The sequence below is a fragment of the Conger conger genome, chromosome 16 (genome assembly GCF_963514075.1).
Source record: "Conger conger chromosome 16, fConCon1.1, whole genome shotgun sequence".
NCBI lineage: Eukaryota > Metazoa > Chordata > Actinopteri > Anguilliformes > Congridae > Conger > Conger conger.
The window spans coordinates 25,409,893-25,426,176 of NC_083775.1; the positions used below are offsets into that span (position 1 = coordinate 25,409,893).

General features: G+C 42.6%; 2 protein-coding genes across 3 annotated transcripts; both read left to right on the forward strand.

Annotated features, from left to right (window-relative positions):
- The first annotated feature begins 687 nt into the window (after nt 1-687).
- Nucleotides 688-7,038, forward strand: LOC133113909 (ras-related C3 botulinum toxin substrate 1-like). The gene is made up of 6 exons (XM_061223047.1): nt 688-1,036; nt 3,654-3,725; nt 4,068-4,185; nt 4,389-4,451; nt 4,535-4,694; nt 5,359-7,038. The coding sequence occupies exons 1-6, from the start codon at nt 1,002-1,004 to the stop codon at nt 5,487-5,489; spliced, it is 579 nt and encodes a 192-aa protein (XP_061079031.1). The 5' UTR covers nt 688-1,001; the 3' UTR covers nt 5,490-7,038.
- A 2,197-nt stretch (nt 7,039-9,235) lies between these two features.
- Nucleotides 9,236-16,040, forward strand: LOC133115191 (decapping and exoribonuclease protein-like). 2 transcript variants are annotated; one of them, XM_061224977.1, is made up of 7 exons: nt 9,236-9,816; nt 12,407-12,708; nt 13,079-13,305; nt 14,692-14,911; nt 15,135-15,270; nt 15,388-15,482; nt 15,650-16,040. In XM_061224977.1, the coding sequence occupies exons 1-7, from the start codon at nt 9,706-9,708 to the stop codon at nt 15,756-15,758; spliced, it is 1,200 nt and encodes a 399-aa protein (XP_061080961.1). In that variant the 5' UTR covers nt 9,236-9,705; the 3' UTR covers nt 15,759-16,040. The 2 variants fall into 2 exon arrangements, with proteins under 2 accessions (XP_061080961.1, XP_061080959.1); XM_061224975.1 differs by having other exon boundaries at nt 9,244-9,816; nt 15,675-16,040.
- Nucleotides 16,041-16,284: the final 244 nt, after the last annotated feature.

Below are 16,284 nucleotides of genomic sequence, written 5' to 3' on the forward strand. Positions count from 1 at the left end.
CTGGAACAAAATCTATTCAGCAAATACATAATATACTGCAATGTAGTCATGGATTTCTGTTGTATTGTAATTTTCAGAAGACTGAAGAGTTTCCCACTAACCTTGAATTGTGCTTCCAAAAGATGCAACATTAGGAATATCATAATAATTCAATCGTGTTTAAGGAGTTATTTAGTTTTTAATTTTTAAGAAAAACGAATATCATAAAACATCAGGATTACTACAAAAACGAAAATTCAAAACAAAAAACAAATGTTATGTTTATATTTTGTTTTATATATGAGTACAAATCAGAGACATGTTTTCTGTCCTCATTTCCCCAAGAAAGTGTCTGAAGATGCTCATGAATATTACACTGTTTAATTTAAAACGTTAGTTTCAATTTTGAAACGCACTCAGTAGTAATGTATCTATTGAAATATTCATAACGATCACTTGCCCAAAGAACAATGAATTAATCAAAATGCATATTTTCAAATATAATGGTTTAAAATAATTGTTTCTATAATAATGGTTTCTGAACGTCATGCTCCCTTGGAAATTAATATCCTGGTGAACTTATGAGGGCAGTGGGCACAGATAGCCGACTGTATCTGTGTGGGTGACGCGTGCATGTTGTTGAAGCGTGTGCGTTTGGGTTTTGGGCGTGTTCTAGCTTCGCATTCCCAGAAGGAAAGACCGGAAATGACTCGCGAGGAGCGGGGAGCTCGTTTCCGTTGTCTGGGGCCGTGTTTTCTGTAAAGGCAGGATAATTTTGGGGTGGTGGCTGTTCGGTTCACAACCTCTTCTTACATAGTACTCCGCGTTGGGATTTAAGTGTAAAGGCATCAGGAATCGACTCTTCTACCATTTGAATGCTGCTAGTTAGCTAGCTATTCTATTAAGACTGGTTTAAATTTATTTCACTTTTTACGGAGGAAACAAGTTTGCACAGAGTGATCTAACGTTAAATCTGTTCCTCGTGAACACCCGGCAAGTGAACAGCGTTCCAATCAGGACAGATGCAGGCCATTAAGTGTGTGGTTGTAGGAGACGGGTAAGTTTTATTTTGGCTGGCGGTATAGCCTACAATTATTTTATCCTATCTATATATTACTTGTGGTTTGGAAGTGTGTTTCTGTTTCTAAGGAGAATGTGTACATCTGTGTATCCCGTTCTGCTCGAGACATCGCTAACAAAGTTCGCTAATTGTGGCTAGCTAGTAGTTACCCAAACCCCACCATGTTCCGCATTCCTGACTTTTCTAGGCCACTGGACAATGGCAATGACTAACTTTGGGAACAAAATTCCTTTCATTTGTCCGAAAATCACTTGATGAATTTGATTACAATATGTATCTACAAGTCCACGTGTTGCAGAATGTTTATTGTAACAAATTGATGTAGCTAGAATATTTTCCCAACTTCTAACTGTGGGAAACTTTGGGCGAAACCCCTCTTTTGACCCGGTCGCAAGCGACAATGCGTAAAAACATGGAACATGGTTGTAATTATTTGGGTTTCTTATTTGTGTAAAATACTGGTGTGCCACGAAATTCGTATCAATTTTACCTGGTAATGTTTTACCAGTTTATTATAGCAACCAGCTAATGCTGTTCTGTGTGGGTTCTGTTGCGTTGTATGATATTTATGAGCTATAGTCATGATCACAGATAACTTATGGAGTGATCGGCGAAATGAAACCTTACGGTCGATGTGAACTGAGATGAAGCGTCTTGGTAACCTGTCAAATCGTGCTTTTACTTTATGAAAGTTGCTGCGCTTCCCATTGCTGCCTTATTTTTCATGTTTACTGAACGTTGCCATTTGTACTGTTCCATTTCGGCAGCCGTCGTAACAAACCCAAGTCTGTTCATTCATCGTTAAGACAATTGACTGCCACACGCAAATGTTTAGTTTCAATTTTATTTTTTGTTGTTGTATTGTGTACATAGCTGTAGTAGTTATTCCATTAATATTTCAGCGTTTAAATTGATCGGTACAAACAGCAGCGTATCGAACGGGATGTCCAATTACGACATGACTGGGCAGAAACGTGCTCCGTGGCTTTTCTGCGTTTTACAGCCTTCATCTCGCCTGCTTGGATTTGGGTGGGGGTTAGGATCACGGAAGAAAGCCATCAGTGAATGCATTCAAAAGCAAACTTTGGCCTTTTTTCCTTTTACATTAAGATATCTGTGAGACACTTTCAAGGACTCCTTTTGCAGAGTTCAGTCTGTGGGCGTTTCAGTCAAAAAAAGAAACGTTTAATATAACACGATAATGAGATTAACAATGTGCTGATTATTTGTTTTGAAATTTCACATTGCAGGACATGGCAACCATTTCACAATTGAGTGGATTGCTCACCTGCAGGTGTAAACATTATTATGCATGTCTAGAGACTGCTCAGGTGGCTAAGGGTATCAGTATCAGTATTTTAACATTTGTGGCTTAAAAGTCTACAAAATACTGATCGCTGTGATTTTTTTGTATTCAGGTTAATATCTTAATAGTGGCGGCTTATTGTCACACATCTTTCATTCAGCACTCTCAAAGTTGGCCAGGTGGGTAAGGTGCTTTTCTCACTTCGGTTGGTTAAATGTATTGCATTACATTTTGCAGATCTTATTGTGGGGATTGAACCACTGAACTTGCAGGTCCCAGTCATGTCAAGTACCTTAACCACTACGCTGCAGGTCACCCCCTGTAAACAAGAAATCAGAATCTTGACGGCTGTCCTCAGATAACTCTTAATGAGAAATCTCACAGCTCTGGGTTTTTGTTTTTTCCTTTTTAATGACAGAATTGATGTACTTTGATTGAGGTGGGTTTTGTTTACATCTGTTTTTTTAATGGATGTCTTGTAGATGTGCGTTGCTACCCTGTCAGGGACCTTTAGTTATTTGGCATAAGGGACTAAAGAAGGCACACAATGAGCAAATGCTATTGCCACAGACATCGGCAAAGTTCCATTTGTATTAGTGACATCTTGGTTCAGATCTGTGTGGAGATCCTGGTTATAGATGAGCAATAAAGTAAGCAGAGGACATACTTGGCATTTCCTCTGTAATTGTAGAGGTTGCTGGGGCAGCTATGGATGTTATTTCCTTTGCAACAGAACGATTTGCCAGTTAATCTAGCTTTAATTCAGTTGGTCTTCGAGTGGTGAACTGTTTTCCTCCTAAACAACAGTTCTGTGTTTTTTCCATTCAACGTTGCTTATGCGAAAGGCCTGTGTTTTATTAAATACAATTGTATTAGACAAAATTCATTCCAAAATAAAATTGCAATGTAATTCAGTGTTTTATGATGACTGCTGACAATAGCTTGCTAAAATGGACTTAGTTAACTTGGAAAAAACCACAGAGCCAAGTCATAATAAGCGGGATAATGTCCTTTTACAGCAGTCTGTTTTGCTTTCATTTCTAAGATTAAAGTTATGAAATAATCTGAAAGTATGTTTTGGCTTGTGAAATACTAGAAGTACTTGTCCTGGTTGACTAATCTGTACAGCATGTTTCATTTGTTACTGCAGGCCTTAATGTTTGTTGTTTGCCTCCAGATTTTCTGGTTTATGTGCTGGTGATTTGTGATGGCATGATGTTTCTCTCTCTCTCTCTCTCTCTCTCTCTCTCTCTCTCTCTCTCTCTCTCTCTCTCTCGCTCCCTCCAGGGCTGTGGGTAAAACATGCCTGCTGATCAGCTACACCACCAATGCGTTTCCTGGGGAGTACATTCCCACTGTGTGAGTCCCCTGTGACTCCATCTGCACCCTCAAATGCAACCATTCAGGCCCATTAGGCCACTTCTGCTACACTTGTCTCGGAGGTCCACGGCACCTGTAGGGCTCTACACTCTACACTTGTCTACACACTGCCTGTAGGGCTACTCTACACACTGCCTGTAGGGTCTTGTATGCTGGACCTGAAGGCCTTCAGAGCTTGCTGGCTTTCACTCAGCCAGGCACAGACGGTTTAGTTGATCAGTCTCGAACGGAAATGACTAGGGTTTGGTTGAGCTGAAATGGTGCCACGCTCTGATTGGTAACCATTAAGAGCGCTGTGGTGACCTTCCTGTCGCCCTGCAGGTTTGATAACTACTCCGCCAATGTGATGGTGGATGGGAAGCCCGTGAACCTGGGACTGTGGGATACAGCTGGACAGGAAGACTATGACAGGCTCCGCCCCCTGTCCTACCCTCAAACGGTAGGATGGAGGAAGTTCCCGTCCTTGCTCGGGCACAGGGGCTAGCATTGCTGCGCAGCGTGAGCGCTAATCTAATGTGCGTAAAACCAGCCCGTCGTGTAGCGTGCTGCTACACCGCTAGCCCCGCCTCGCGGCAGTACTGCAGCCGTAACTTGTGCTACAGTTGGAATACTGACGGTTGCCGTGGTGTTTTGTCTCTCCAGGATGTGTTCCTGATTTGCTTCTCCCTCGTGAGCCCCGCCTCATTCGAAAACGTCCGCGCCAAGGTGAGACCCTTTGGCCTCGCCCGCCATCTCTCGGCCTGCACGGCATTGGCCTTTCGCTGACGCGATTCTCCTGCTCTCTGCAGTGGTACCCAGAGGTCAGGCACCACTGTCCCAACACTCCCATTATCCTGGTGGGCACCAAGCTGGACCTGCGGGACGATAAGGACACCATCGAGAAGCTGAAGGAGAAGAAGCTCACCCCCATCACCTACCCACAGGGCCTGGCCATGGCCAAAGAGATCGGTCTGTGCTCTCCGTCCTCGCTGCTCTTTAGGTTCAGTCATGATGACGTTCTGGTTTTGTGACGTGGTGTGTGGTCGCGAGACGGTTCAGCGGTTGTGATGCGGGTGTGGTTGCTGCACGGGGGTGACACAGATGCTGTGAGGCTGCGACAAGGAATGTAGGTTGATGTGGGGTCACGATGTGACATTGTGTGATTGACGTATGGTTGTGGCGGGATGCGGAGATGTGATAGCGACAAGCTATCACTCGTGGGTGACATGGCAAAGTTTCCTGTGATCGCTGTTGTGACATGGCGTTGTGCGGGTACAGTGTGGGATTGTGCTGTTGTGACATGGTGTTATGCAGGATTGTGCCGTTGTGACATGCCGTTGTGCGGGTGCAGTGTGGGATAGTGCTGTTGTGACAGTGTTGTGCAGGATTGTACTGTTGTGACATGGCGTTGTGCAAGATTGTGCCGTTGTGACATGGCGTGCGGGTGCAGTGTGGGATTGTGCCGTTGTGACACGGTGTTGTGCGGGTGCGGTGCAGGATTGTACTGTTGCGACATGGCGTTGTGCGGGTGCAGTGTGGGATTGTGCTGTTGTGACATGTTGTTGTGCAGGATTGTACTGTTGTGCAGGTGCAGTGTGGGATTGTGCTGTTGACATTCTTCTGTGCCCTGCAGGTGCAGTGAAGTACCTGGAGTGCTCGGCTCTGACGCAGCGCGGGCTGAAGACCGTGTTCGATGAGGCCATCAGAGCGGTACTCTGCCCCCCACCTGTGAAGAGGCAGAAGAGGAAGTGTTCCCTGCTGTAGGCGGAGGGCGGGGGGGAGAGGGGGGAGGGATGCCAAAGCTCTGCCAGGGGATAAACACAAGAAGCATTTACATTCAGATATGCCATTTTTATATTTTAAATCTAGTGGTACTATTTAGTACTTGCATTTAATTAATTTTTGGATTATCCCCCCCGCCTAGATTTTACTGTTGGTGTATGGAGAAGTTCGAGCAAGCGCTCGCCCCAAAAACTGTCCGCTATCAGCACAAACACTAAATCATGTTCCTGTGGCCTTTTAAAAATATTTCTGAAAAGGTAAATGGTTTATGTCCTTATTGTTCTTCTGGATCAGGGTTCTGTTTGTCTGGTCTCTTCACTCATACTGAACTGAGGCGTGTTTCCAAGGTAACAAGAGGGTTGGGTGGCGAGGCTCCAACCACTATTAACACTTTCATTTAAGGTTTTACATCATATGAAGTACAGAACAGATGAAATCTTTGGTGAAATGGTTTTGTGGTCAACAGACAAAGTGAAGCGAGTCACCACTTCTGTCACTCTGGAGATTGAGTGATGATGAAGTAAAGCAGTGACCTGTGTGTTGTGGCCAAGCAGGCTTGTTGACCAGTAGTGTGAATGAAATGTTCTTCCTACAAGGCGAGTGAACAGGAGTTCAGCTGTCTTTACAATATATATTTACAGCCTGAAAGGTGAACATTGTGTATGCTTGTATTTTTGGGGTGGGGACCTTCAAGAAGACATTTGTCGGGCTCCGATAATCAAGCCTGGCCTTGCTCTTCTGTGATTGGCTGTCATGTGATGGATGAGCAAAGATACTGGAGCGGCATGGCTGGATTCTGACTGAAGATTAGAGCCAATGGGAGCAGCTCTGTCTGGGCACTAAAATGGGGAGGGGCTTCCCTTTCACCATTTTTATAAGCATGGTGCATAGGTTTAGATACTGTTGCCCAGGCTCTAAGCTTCACATTCAGGACTTGATCACCTCTTATATTTTCTATTTTTTTTTGTGGGGCATTTATAAGTTCATACAGCTATTCCCTGTTAGCCTTTGTGATTTCTATCTTTTGAATCTTGAGTTACTTATGAAACCAAGCATTTAATTGTGAATAATGAATGCTAATTTAAAAAGAATATGGCTGCTTCAGCCTTGCCAGTTATGCATAATCATATAATCAACATTGTTATAATAATCATGTGAATTGGCTGTTTTTTTTTTTTTTTTAAATGAGTCCTGTTAACTAACAATGAATGCGATGTCAAATTCTACACCCTTTAATGCAAAAAAAAAAAAAACCTACTCTAAAGCTTGTCATTGCTGCAGACCATATATATAATGTATTGAATTTACTGACATGACATCTTTAGAACTAGTGTATTTTCTTTTTTTCAGTCTTTGAATCATTAGATCAAAACCACTGAAGTGACAGGATCAACACGCAGTGTTTCTGCTTGAGTGTTCAGCTGTGCTAGGTTGGCACACAAAAGTAAACTGGTTAACGGGCGTTTTGATTTTCTGAAAGGAGGTAGCCTTGTTTTCACATTTTTCTGAAATAAAAGCCAGTAAATTCAAATTCCTTGTTTACTGTGTATATCCTCACTGGAATGCAGGTGCATATTCTCAGAATGACTCAAAGGCATTGTATCCCAACATTAAACTAACACCTGAGGCTGTATTACAATCTATGTTTAGTGGTTTAAGTTATTATTGGTCATTTATGTAAACCTTTCTAGCATTTGTTCTCTGCTAAAAGTTGAAAGTTTGCACTGACCTGAGTTCCCACATTGTTGTGGATTCAATCAACATTTGTCCTCTACTTTGATTAAATACAAGCGTTTGCAGTTTTCCAAAATGTTTGAGAGTTTAACTCCAGCAATCAGGTAGATTAGCTAAGTACTACTGTACTTGTATCATGTTCCATGTTTAAAAATCCAAATCCTCAAAATTGGGTTGTCTCATTACTTTATAATCCAAGTTGTATTCGCTTCAAATCCACAATCATTGTTGGACTCAAATTCTGCTTTCCCCTCCCCCCCTGGTTGGGTGAATGCGATTCAACAAATGGCCAAAACAACATTCAGAAACAAGTATTTAATTTACATGAAATGTACACAATAAGGCTTTATAATTTACAATACTAATTGACTCCAAAACATCATTTGTAAGCCATTGTAATTTGTTCCCCATGTGAGGAATGTTGCCAAAGGTCATCATGTGTGCATTTCACATCTCTGTGAAGCGCAGTAAAGTTCCTGATGTTGTTGGTATGCTGGGAAAGGAAAACAAGAAGCACAGTTTAGTGGCTGCAGAGTGGTGCACGCAGTTTACTTAACCTAAACAAACCCTCACAACACCAAACACTCTTACCATTCCACTAGGTCTGCGCCAATGATGTCATGGATGTGATACTTTATGTGAAATTTGATCTGGGCCGGAGTCCGCCTGCTCTCCAAGTCTGACCGTAACACTTCTCCGTATTTCGACTTTCTGATCATGCCCAGCACTGCTTTGCGTCCTGAAGAAAACCATAATGCAGCAGATTAGTCAGCCAGTTATGAATTTCACAGTGGACAACTGGCTCTTAACTCTGACTGAAACTTACCCTTAATGAAGTATTTGGTGAATCTTCCCGAATTAGGAATGGAAAGCCACCAGCTGCCTGCATCTCTCACGGTCAGCACTCCCGATTTCACAAGCTCCCTGAATAAATTTAAATTGAAGACTGTTAAATGTATGAGACAGACATGCAGAAATGTGCAACTACATCCTGAGATGTGTAATCTGTTATGGATTATCTAAAACTAGTCTCAAACTTGGTGCCATGGAGGGCCATGTGTATGCTGGTTTTTATTCCAGCCTCAGATCCTAATTGGTTAAAGTATTTGCTGAATAATGGCTGTAGGTTTGCACATAATGTATATTGAGTGAAATGTGATGTGTTTTGTCTAACACATGTTGCTTATACTCTTTAATGCAGTGAAATGCATGAGGCTGAATGATACATTGGAATGTATCCATGGCAACAAGTTTGAGACCACTGATCTGGGCCGCGTTTCCCGATAACGTGTCTCTTAACGTTTTACGAAGACTCGAAAGGTATACCTTACTAAAGTTGTTTACTTTCCTATGCGTGTTTCCCGAACTATCCCTTAGGAAGTTGCTTAAGGCATAGCTTCTACGTGCGACGTTCCTAGGCCCATCGACGGCTCCACAATCGATTATTCACTCCATGCAGCGACTGCTTGACTGCTTTGAGAGAGAAAATAAGTGTTCTTTATAAATCACACACTGCAAGAATACTTAACAAATATTGCATTTATTATGATTGGTGAGAACTTATTGATAGAATTCAAAACTTACAAAGTGAATTATCCAACCATATATATATATAAACATTATTTTCCAACAAAGAACTATGGTTAAACATCGCTCCAGCCTACAGAGAGAGTGGGAAATCGTCAGTTTATAGATATCATTTAAAAGGCAATTACGCTACATGTGCAATGAAGTGCAACATACATCCATCATAATGTATAATTTTATTCTGTGCATGAAAACACTCCCATTAGTATGTTATATTAGTAACTACATTATTAAATTATAAACAACTAAATTATTAGCAAACTACAACTGAAGAATTATTGGTAGATTGCTTAACAACTTGAGATGAAACTAAGAGCAACAGCTCATTTCAGAGGCTTGCTGTCCTAACAGTGGTGGCCACTAGAGGAGGGATCTGACATCGATAAGCTACAGCCAAAAGTGGTCCAGACCAACCTTACGAAAGTATTACTTACAGAAGGTATACTTAGCTAAGAACGTATCGGGAAACATGCTGAAACGTTAAGGTACAAGCTTAAGTTATAACTTACGAACGACGTAGCGTTAAGAAGGCTTCGGGAAACGCAGCCCTGATAAGAGCTTACGTGCTCTGAAGTTTCGTTTCGAATGGAACTCTGGTATTTGATGTCTGACCACAACTTGTGACCACAGACGTCACCAAATCAACCAAAAACGAAACCTACGGGTATACACTTTAAAACTACGAAAAGCTTGGTTTCATACGTTATCTCCATGTCCGTGAAAAGAAACTTATTGTGCATGATGGCTTTGTTGAAGCTGAGCTCTGAGCAACAGGACAATACGGTGTCCAAGAACTTCTCCACGGTGCCCAGCGTCAGTCTTCCAGCTTCCCCAGCAAGGACTTTAGTCCTGTAGTCCGATGTGAATATAAGGCCGAATGTTTCAGAATCGAAACCGAGCTGAAACATCAGCAACTCTCCGCGTTCCCTTAACTCATTCTAGCAACAGCAGAGAAACGACAATGTCAGGACATGAAGACACCACGCAGGTAAGTAGGCTACGGCTCAGCTTTCATCAAAAATGTTACACACTGACATTTGACAAAGTGAGGAAAAATGCCAAAGCTGAACTTACCAGCTGTCGGTCAACTTGAGTCTTGTCGTCGTGTATACTGTACAGCTGGTGCTTCATGACAACTGGTGGCAGTGTATCGTTGAACAGTTTGCGGGGGAAGAGTGTCATGAGGTACTGCAGGGACGCCTTGACATCAAGTGGTCCTTCTGCATTTAGACAGACACGGACAAGACCAACCCATTGGCGAAGACAAAATGTTTGTAAATTAGTCAACTACCTCAAGATACTTGGCAAGTATCGCAGACGTGTTCCGAACACCGAGTTACCTCACGATTTTACGAACGGTGAAACGACGAATAAACAAAAATACTTCCAGATGAGCTTTGCTTTATTTGTGTGTGTGTGTGTGTGTGTGTGTGTGTGTGTGTGTGTGTGTGTGTGTGTGTGTGTAACGTATAATTCCTTAATTTTCATGAGTTTCAAAACTTGGTACGAGACATGGACGCGATCCGTTGCAGCATACTTTGACATGGTAATGGTGCTCCCCTGTGACAGTGTGATGGGGAAGCTGTTGCTAACGAGACACTACTATCCCGGCAGGCTTGCCTAACAAAGTACAAAACTGTAGTTGTGCTGAAGGTGCTGTTCGGAACATTGTGAGTTAACACGGTCTTTCGAACAGGGAAGTTATTTGTCGTTCTCTCCATAATTATTGGTCCAATTCGTATAAAGCAAAGTGTTTTGGTGTCTGGGATGGGCAATAAGCAATCAGAATCATAAACAACATTCCTTAGGAGAAAAATACAATTGAACGAACGTTAACTTTTGGTGGAAGCGGCCGCTTACCTGTGTCATGTTCGGAACAGTGAGTCTACGTTAACCTTATTTTGTCAAGTCCTTTCCCCAACATATGACTAGCAAGCTAGAACATCCACTTAAAAGTTAAACACGACTTATCTAACGGTTAAGTTACCTCTGTTATCACCATTTTCTTCTGATCCAAAACGTTTCTCTGTACCGATCTTTCGTCTTTTTAATGTGAATATATCCGAGATCAGCGCCCTTTTTCTGTTCATCGCTGAAATGTAGCTAATACTAATAATAACGCAAATTAAATTTAAAGTAGCAAACGTTAGCTTCGGTATTCGTTGCGGCTAGTTCGCAAGCCGATTTAAATAACCGCTACCTTAATGTTTTCTGGAATAACGTAAGTATTGCTTAAAATAATTATTTTACATAACCCCTCTTTTGTAATTTTAGCGAAGTCAAGAAAACTACGAAGAGAATCCAGCGATAACGATAGTGGGCCCAGCCAATTTAAAGGAAAGCACTCCAGCTGTTTGTATTTTTCTACATTTGTTTTATGGTATCCTTACAACTGACGTCATGTGTCATACCGCCCTCTACTGTTTGGAGTATAAACAATGGATGATAATAGACTGGATAAAGATAGACCCAAAAGGGTGATAAAATTAAAGAAAAAACGAACACATAAAATTGTTTCGTTAGCTGGTTTCGCAGACACAGATCAAGTTAGCCCTGGCCAAAAAAGGAGAATCTCCATTCAAAATCTGTGTCTGCGAAATCAGCAATGAGCCGCCAGAACAGTTTCAGTAAGACTTGGCATAGATTCTAGAAGTCAACTCACGAGCATCACGAACGTGCGCTTTTTACTACAATGCCCAACCCAATTTACTGCAATAAATGCAGATGTCTCTATAATCACTGTTCCTATTGAAACACTATCCAGCTGAGCAGTCTTTGTGACTGTAGCTCCTGCCGTCTGTGTACCAATATTGAATCCTATTTCAAAGTGAATTACATATTTTCCTTGCCATATTGATCCAAAATCGAGGTCAATTAGGCCTGTACAGTATTTTTATATATGAGCACGATAGGATGTTTAATTGTTTAATTGTATCATGCAGCTGTGCATTCTGCAGCAGTGTAGTCTCAGAACTACCTGTCAAAATGAAGACAAACTATGAAACCTATAACCATATAGGCCTATCCTTTCATTTCAGACTGATGATCTGATTTGGCAGAAATCTTGTCATTTAGTGGTTCTAGAAAGTAAGCGGGTTTATCTATACAACTTTATTTAGCAGTTTTTATTTTCAACATCCAATATCCTATTGCAATCATATCCTTACATATCGCATCTTGGTAATACCGTCCATTTGCGCTTTAATATTTTTCCAGGAAATGTTGACCTATGTTACAGTGAGCAAGTTTGAACATTATTAGCTTCCATTCTAAACACTGTAGCTAACAGTGAACGTTTACCTAGACTAGCTGTATGAACTGCACGATAATGTATTTGGCTCAACATGCTTGGTGCAGCACAGACCGCAACATCAACAGCGAACACCATTAGCTGGGTAACTAGATAATTTGTCAGGCAGCTCTCCTCACACCAAAACTATTATGGCCAGCATTCATCACTGAAAAGGGGCCGTGAAGATTCCAGTGGAGAATTTGCTCAGCATAAACAGATCAGACCCTGTCAGGACAGTACCGCCAGCATAACTGCTTCTGCCTTGATATCTTCTTTCCCTGCCCAGACCCTGAGCACAAGGCGGCAGCTATACGAGAGGGATTTCCCTTTCTACAAACTGCCGGTGGAAGTTGGGTGTTTCTCCCTCGATTCGGAGCGCACGTTTTACAATGACGACAGGCAGCTGCGCTACTACGTGGAACCAGAGAAAAGTCCACATTTCAAGTTGAGTGACGGTTACCCTGAGCGGTATATGAGGAGGAATGAGGGGGTGAAGGAGGGAATTGACCATATTCTGAGGTGGATCTTGGCGAACAGATCCAAGCTTGAGGTCTCCCATGCCGCAGCGACCGGGTCATCCCCAGCATGGTAAGGAGGAATTTTGGGCCCCATGAAAATACATCACATCCCAACACCTCTAAAAATCCTATGTTTGAGGGCTCCTGACAGTTCGGGTCAATAGAGTCGTCCTAACCTACACTCCTTTACGATGCCCATGATTGTAAGGGGCATATTGCATGTTTGCACATTGTTCAACAGTACTAGGAGTAGACAACTGTGAATTGTATTAGTTAAATCTACTAACTTTATAAAATCCACAATCTCACTGTTCTGCTAAGCTGAAACATGTAATTTATTATAAACGTATTCATTATATTATGTAGGCCAATATGGTGTTGATACTATTTGCTGATTTTGCAGAGATTCTCTGTTCATACTGTAAATTCACTGTTGACAGTGATTTGGGAGTTGATTTCATCACATGGCGTGGTCACCTGACCAAGTTGCTCACCACACCTTACGAGACGAGGGAGGGCTGGATGCTGGCGGTGACACGGCTACAGGGCACTCTGTACATGAGCGAGGTGGAGACCGAGACTGCCCGCTGGGATCGCGAGACCCGTTCAGAGAGGCACAAACAGATGATGTACTGGGGCCTCAAGTTTGAGCAGTACACCTGTGCAGGTAGGGCAGTCTGCTTTTTTTTTTTGGCATACCTGGGTACATATGCATGCACTTGTGATGAACATACAGTCCCCTCCAAAAGTATTGAAACAGCAAGTTCTTTGTTTTTGCAATACACTGAATAGTTTGGAATTTCATCTTTTATTTCCTGGTATTTACATCTAGATGTGTTCCACTGCTTATAACATAGCACCTTTGGCATCAGACAACCCAATGCTAGGTGAGCAAAAATATAGGAATAGAGAGTATTTCAGTAAATCCCTTGCTTGCTATAACTGAATTAAGCTGGCAACCCATTGACATCACCAAACTTGTTGCATTCTTCTTTTGTGATGCTCCTCCAGGCTTTTACTGCAGCCTTTTTCAGTTGTTTGTTTTTGTTTTTGTAGACTTCTGGATTCATCCTGCTGCTACCATCATGACTAACATCATCAATACAGATTAGTGAGCCCACTCCAGAAGCAGCCATGCAAGCCCAAGCTATAACACTTCCTCCACCGTGATTCACAGATGAGCTTGTATGTTTTAGATCATGAGCAGATGCCTTCTTTCTCCACACTTTGGTAGAGGTTAATCTTGGTCTCATCAGTCTATAAAACTTTGTTCCAGAACTTCTCTATAGACTCATCTCTATACTTCTTTGCAAATTGTAATCCTTCCGATTCTTACAACTGATGAGTGGTTTGCTTCTTGTAGTATAGCCTCTATAATTCTGCTCTCTAAGTCTTCTTTGAACAGTTTATTGAGATGTCATCACCTCTGCCCTGTGGAGATTGTTTGTGATATGACGGATTGATGTTTTGGGGTTTTTCTTCACAGTTTACAATGGTTGTCATAAACTGCTGCTGTTTTCCTTGGTTGACCTGTTTGATGTCTGCTGCTCTGTATGCCAGCAGTTTCTTTCTTTTTCAAGACATTCCAAGTTCTTGTACAAGCTATCTGTAATGCTTGTGCAATGGCTCTGATCGATTTCCCCTCTTTTATAAACTTCAAAATGGCTAGCTTTTCTCCCCAGATGGGTCCGCATCTCCCAAATGCAAATGCGGACCCATCTGGGCAACAAGCTGTTCCAATACTTTTGCTCACCTAAAGGGTGGTCTGATACAGAAGGAGATATGTTCTAATTCTAAGGGTGTGCCGGCTTTTGTTGTAACTCAGCACTTAGCTGCTTTAATTGATCAATGAACTCACCTCATGTGGTTTCTTGGGTCTGAATTAGTGGCTGATATTAAGATGAAAACAGAAACCAGCACACTCTGTGGCTCTCCAGGACCAGGAGTGAGGACCAATCACTAGATTGCTGCCATTTCTTGCTGGGCAGTTGGTATGATTATGCACCACACGGACCGCAGGTGGAAGGTGACAGTGTTTATTTTTACTGTGCAGCTGAGCCTGGGGACCGTCCGGATGAGGGCGGTGTGGTCAACACCAACGAGGCATTCTGCACGGTGGTGCGCACACGGCTAGCTGCTCACCGGCTTCTCTTTTCCGGGGAGGTGGACTGCCGGGACAGGGATCCCCAAGCCCCGCCTGCCCCCGCTTGCTACCTGGAGCTCAAGACCTCTGCTGAAATCCGCACCCCCAAGCAGCGCAGCAACTTTCACAGGTTCAACACAGTTATGCCTTGTACTGGCCATTCTCCATAGGTTCTTTCCACTTGCTTGATTTATCTGTCCTTGTCTCCTCGAGTCCTTGGGAGGGAATCAGAAACTTTCCTGAATATCCCAAATCTTTTCACTTCACACAAATACTGTATGTGGCTATTGATCACACTAAAATAGATGGAAAAATACGAGCAATACCATTGAGTAGTGCTTCTACATCTTAAGGTACAAGCTGTTGAAGTGGTGGGCACAGTCTTTCCTTCCTGGAGTCCCCCGAATCATCGCTGGTTTCCGTGACAATGACGGAGTGGTGGTCTCTGTGGAGACCTACCAGACCTCAAAAATATCCCAGCTAATAAAGGTGGGTGAACACATCCTGACCAGGTCATAAGAGCGCAGTATGTGACACTTTAGAGGAAGATTCAGAAGGTTGTTTCTCAGGGATCAGTCATAATCAATTACCTTTTGTCCCATGCAGAATGAATATAACTGCTGGAATCCAACCGTCTGCATGAACTTCTGCTCTGACTTCCTGTCTTTTGCCAGGAGTGTGGTGAGGGAGGACAACCCCAGGTAAATATGACCAATGATTATGATGAATGTGCACTCTGCTCTTACTGTTTGGGAATGCTTGGCTGTGGCTGGCTGTCTGGTATAGCAGGGGCATAATCGGCTGTAGCTGCGTTATTAAAATAAGGTTAGAACAGACTGTGATGTACCTGCTTATCCTCACCAAACAGGAAGTTTCCTGTTCTTCTCTCTCAGGGTGGTGTACCTCTTCTCCTGGGAGCCACACAGAGAAGTCTCCTACTCCATCCACAGGGATACGCAGTACTGCTTCCTGCCTGATTGGTATGTGAGTGAAATCACACACCCTCAGCAGGTAAAATAGCTACAAAAACCCACAGGGGCACCGAAGACTGCAATTCTTACAGCTGAGCTGACCCTTCGGTCGCATGTGTATCTATCAACAGCGAAGTGGTAACCATGGAAACTGCGGACACTCGTTCCTTCAAATGTAATCACAGGGGACGTGATGAGCCCTATCCTCGGAAATTAAAATATTAAAATGCATGCTTTTAAAATGTTTTTGTTCGTTCAAGAAATAAATTGTTGCTTACGTTCCATCAATAGTACCAATTTTATTGTCATCATTTAATATGGAATGAAAGTAAAAAAAAACAATGTATGATGTATTGGGTCAGTTTTCTAGTCATTGTTTGTCATTCTTATGTTTGTGAAACATCTCGGAAGCCATAAAAGAGCAGGGGGAGAGACACAAGCTGGAGGAGCAGAAGAGCAGGACACTACCAGACCGCCACCTTCCCAAACTTCTCCTAACAATAGGCTCAATGCATAACAAAACATTACATTC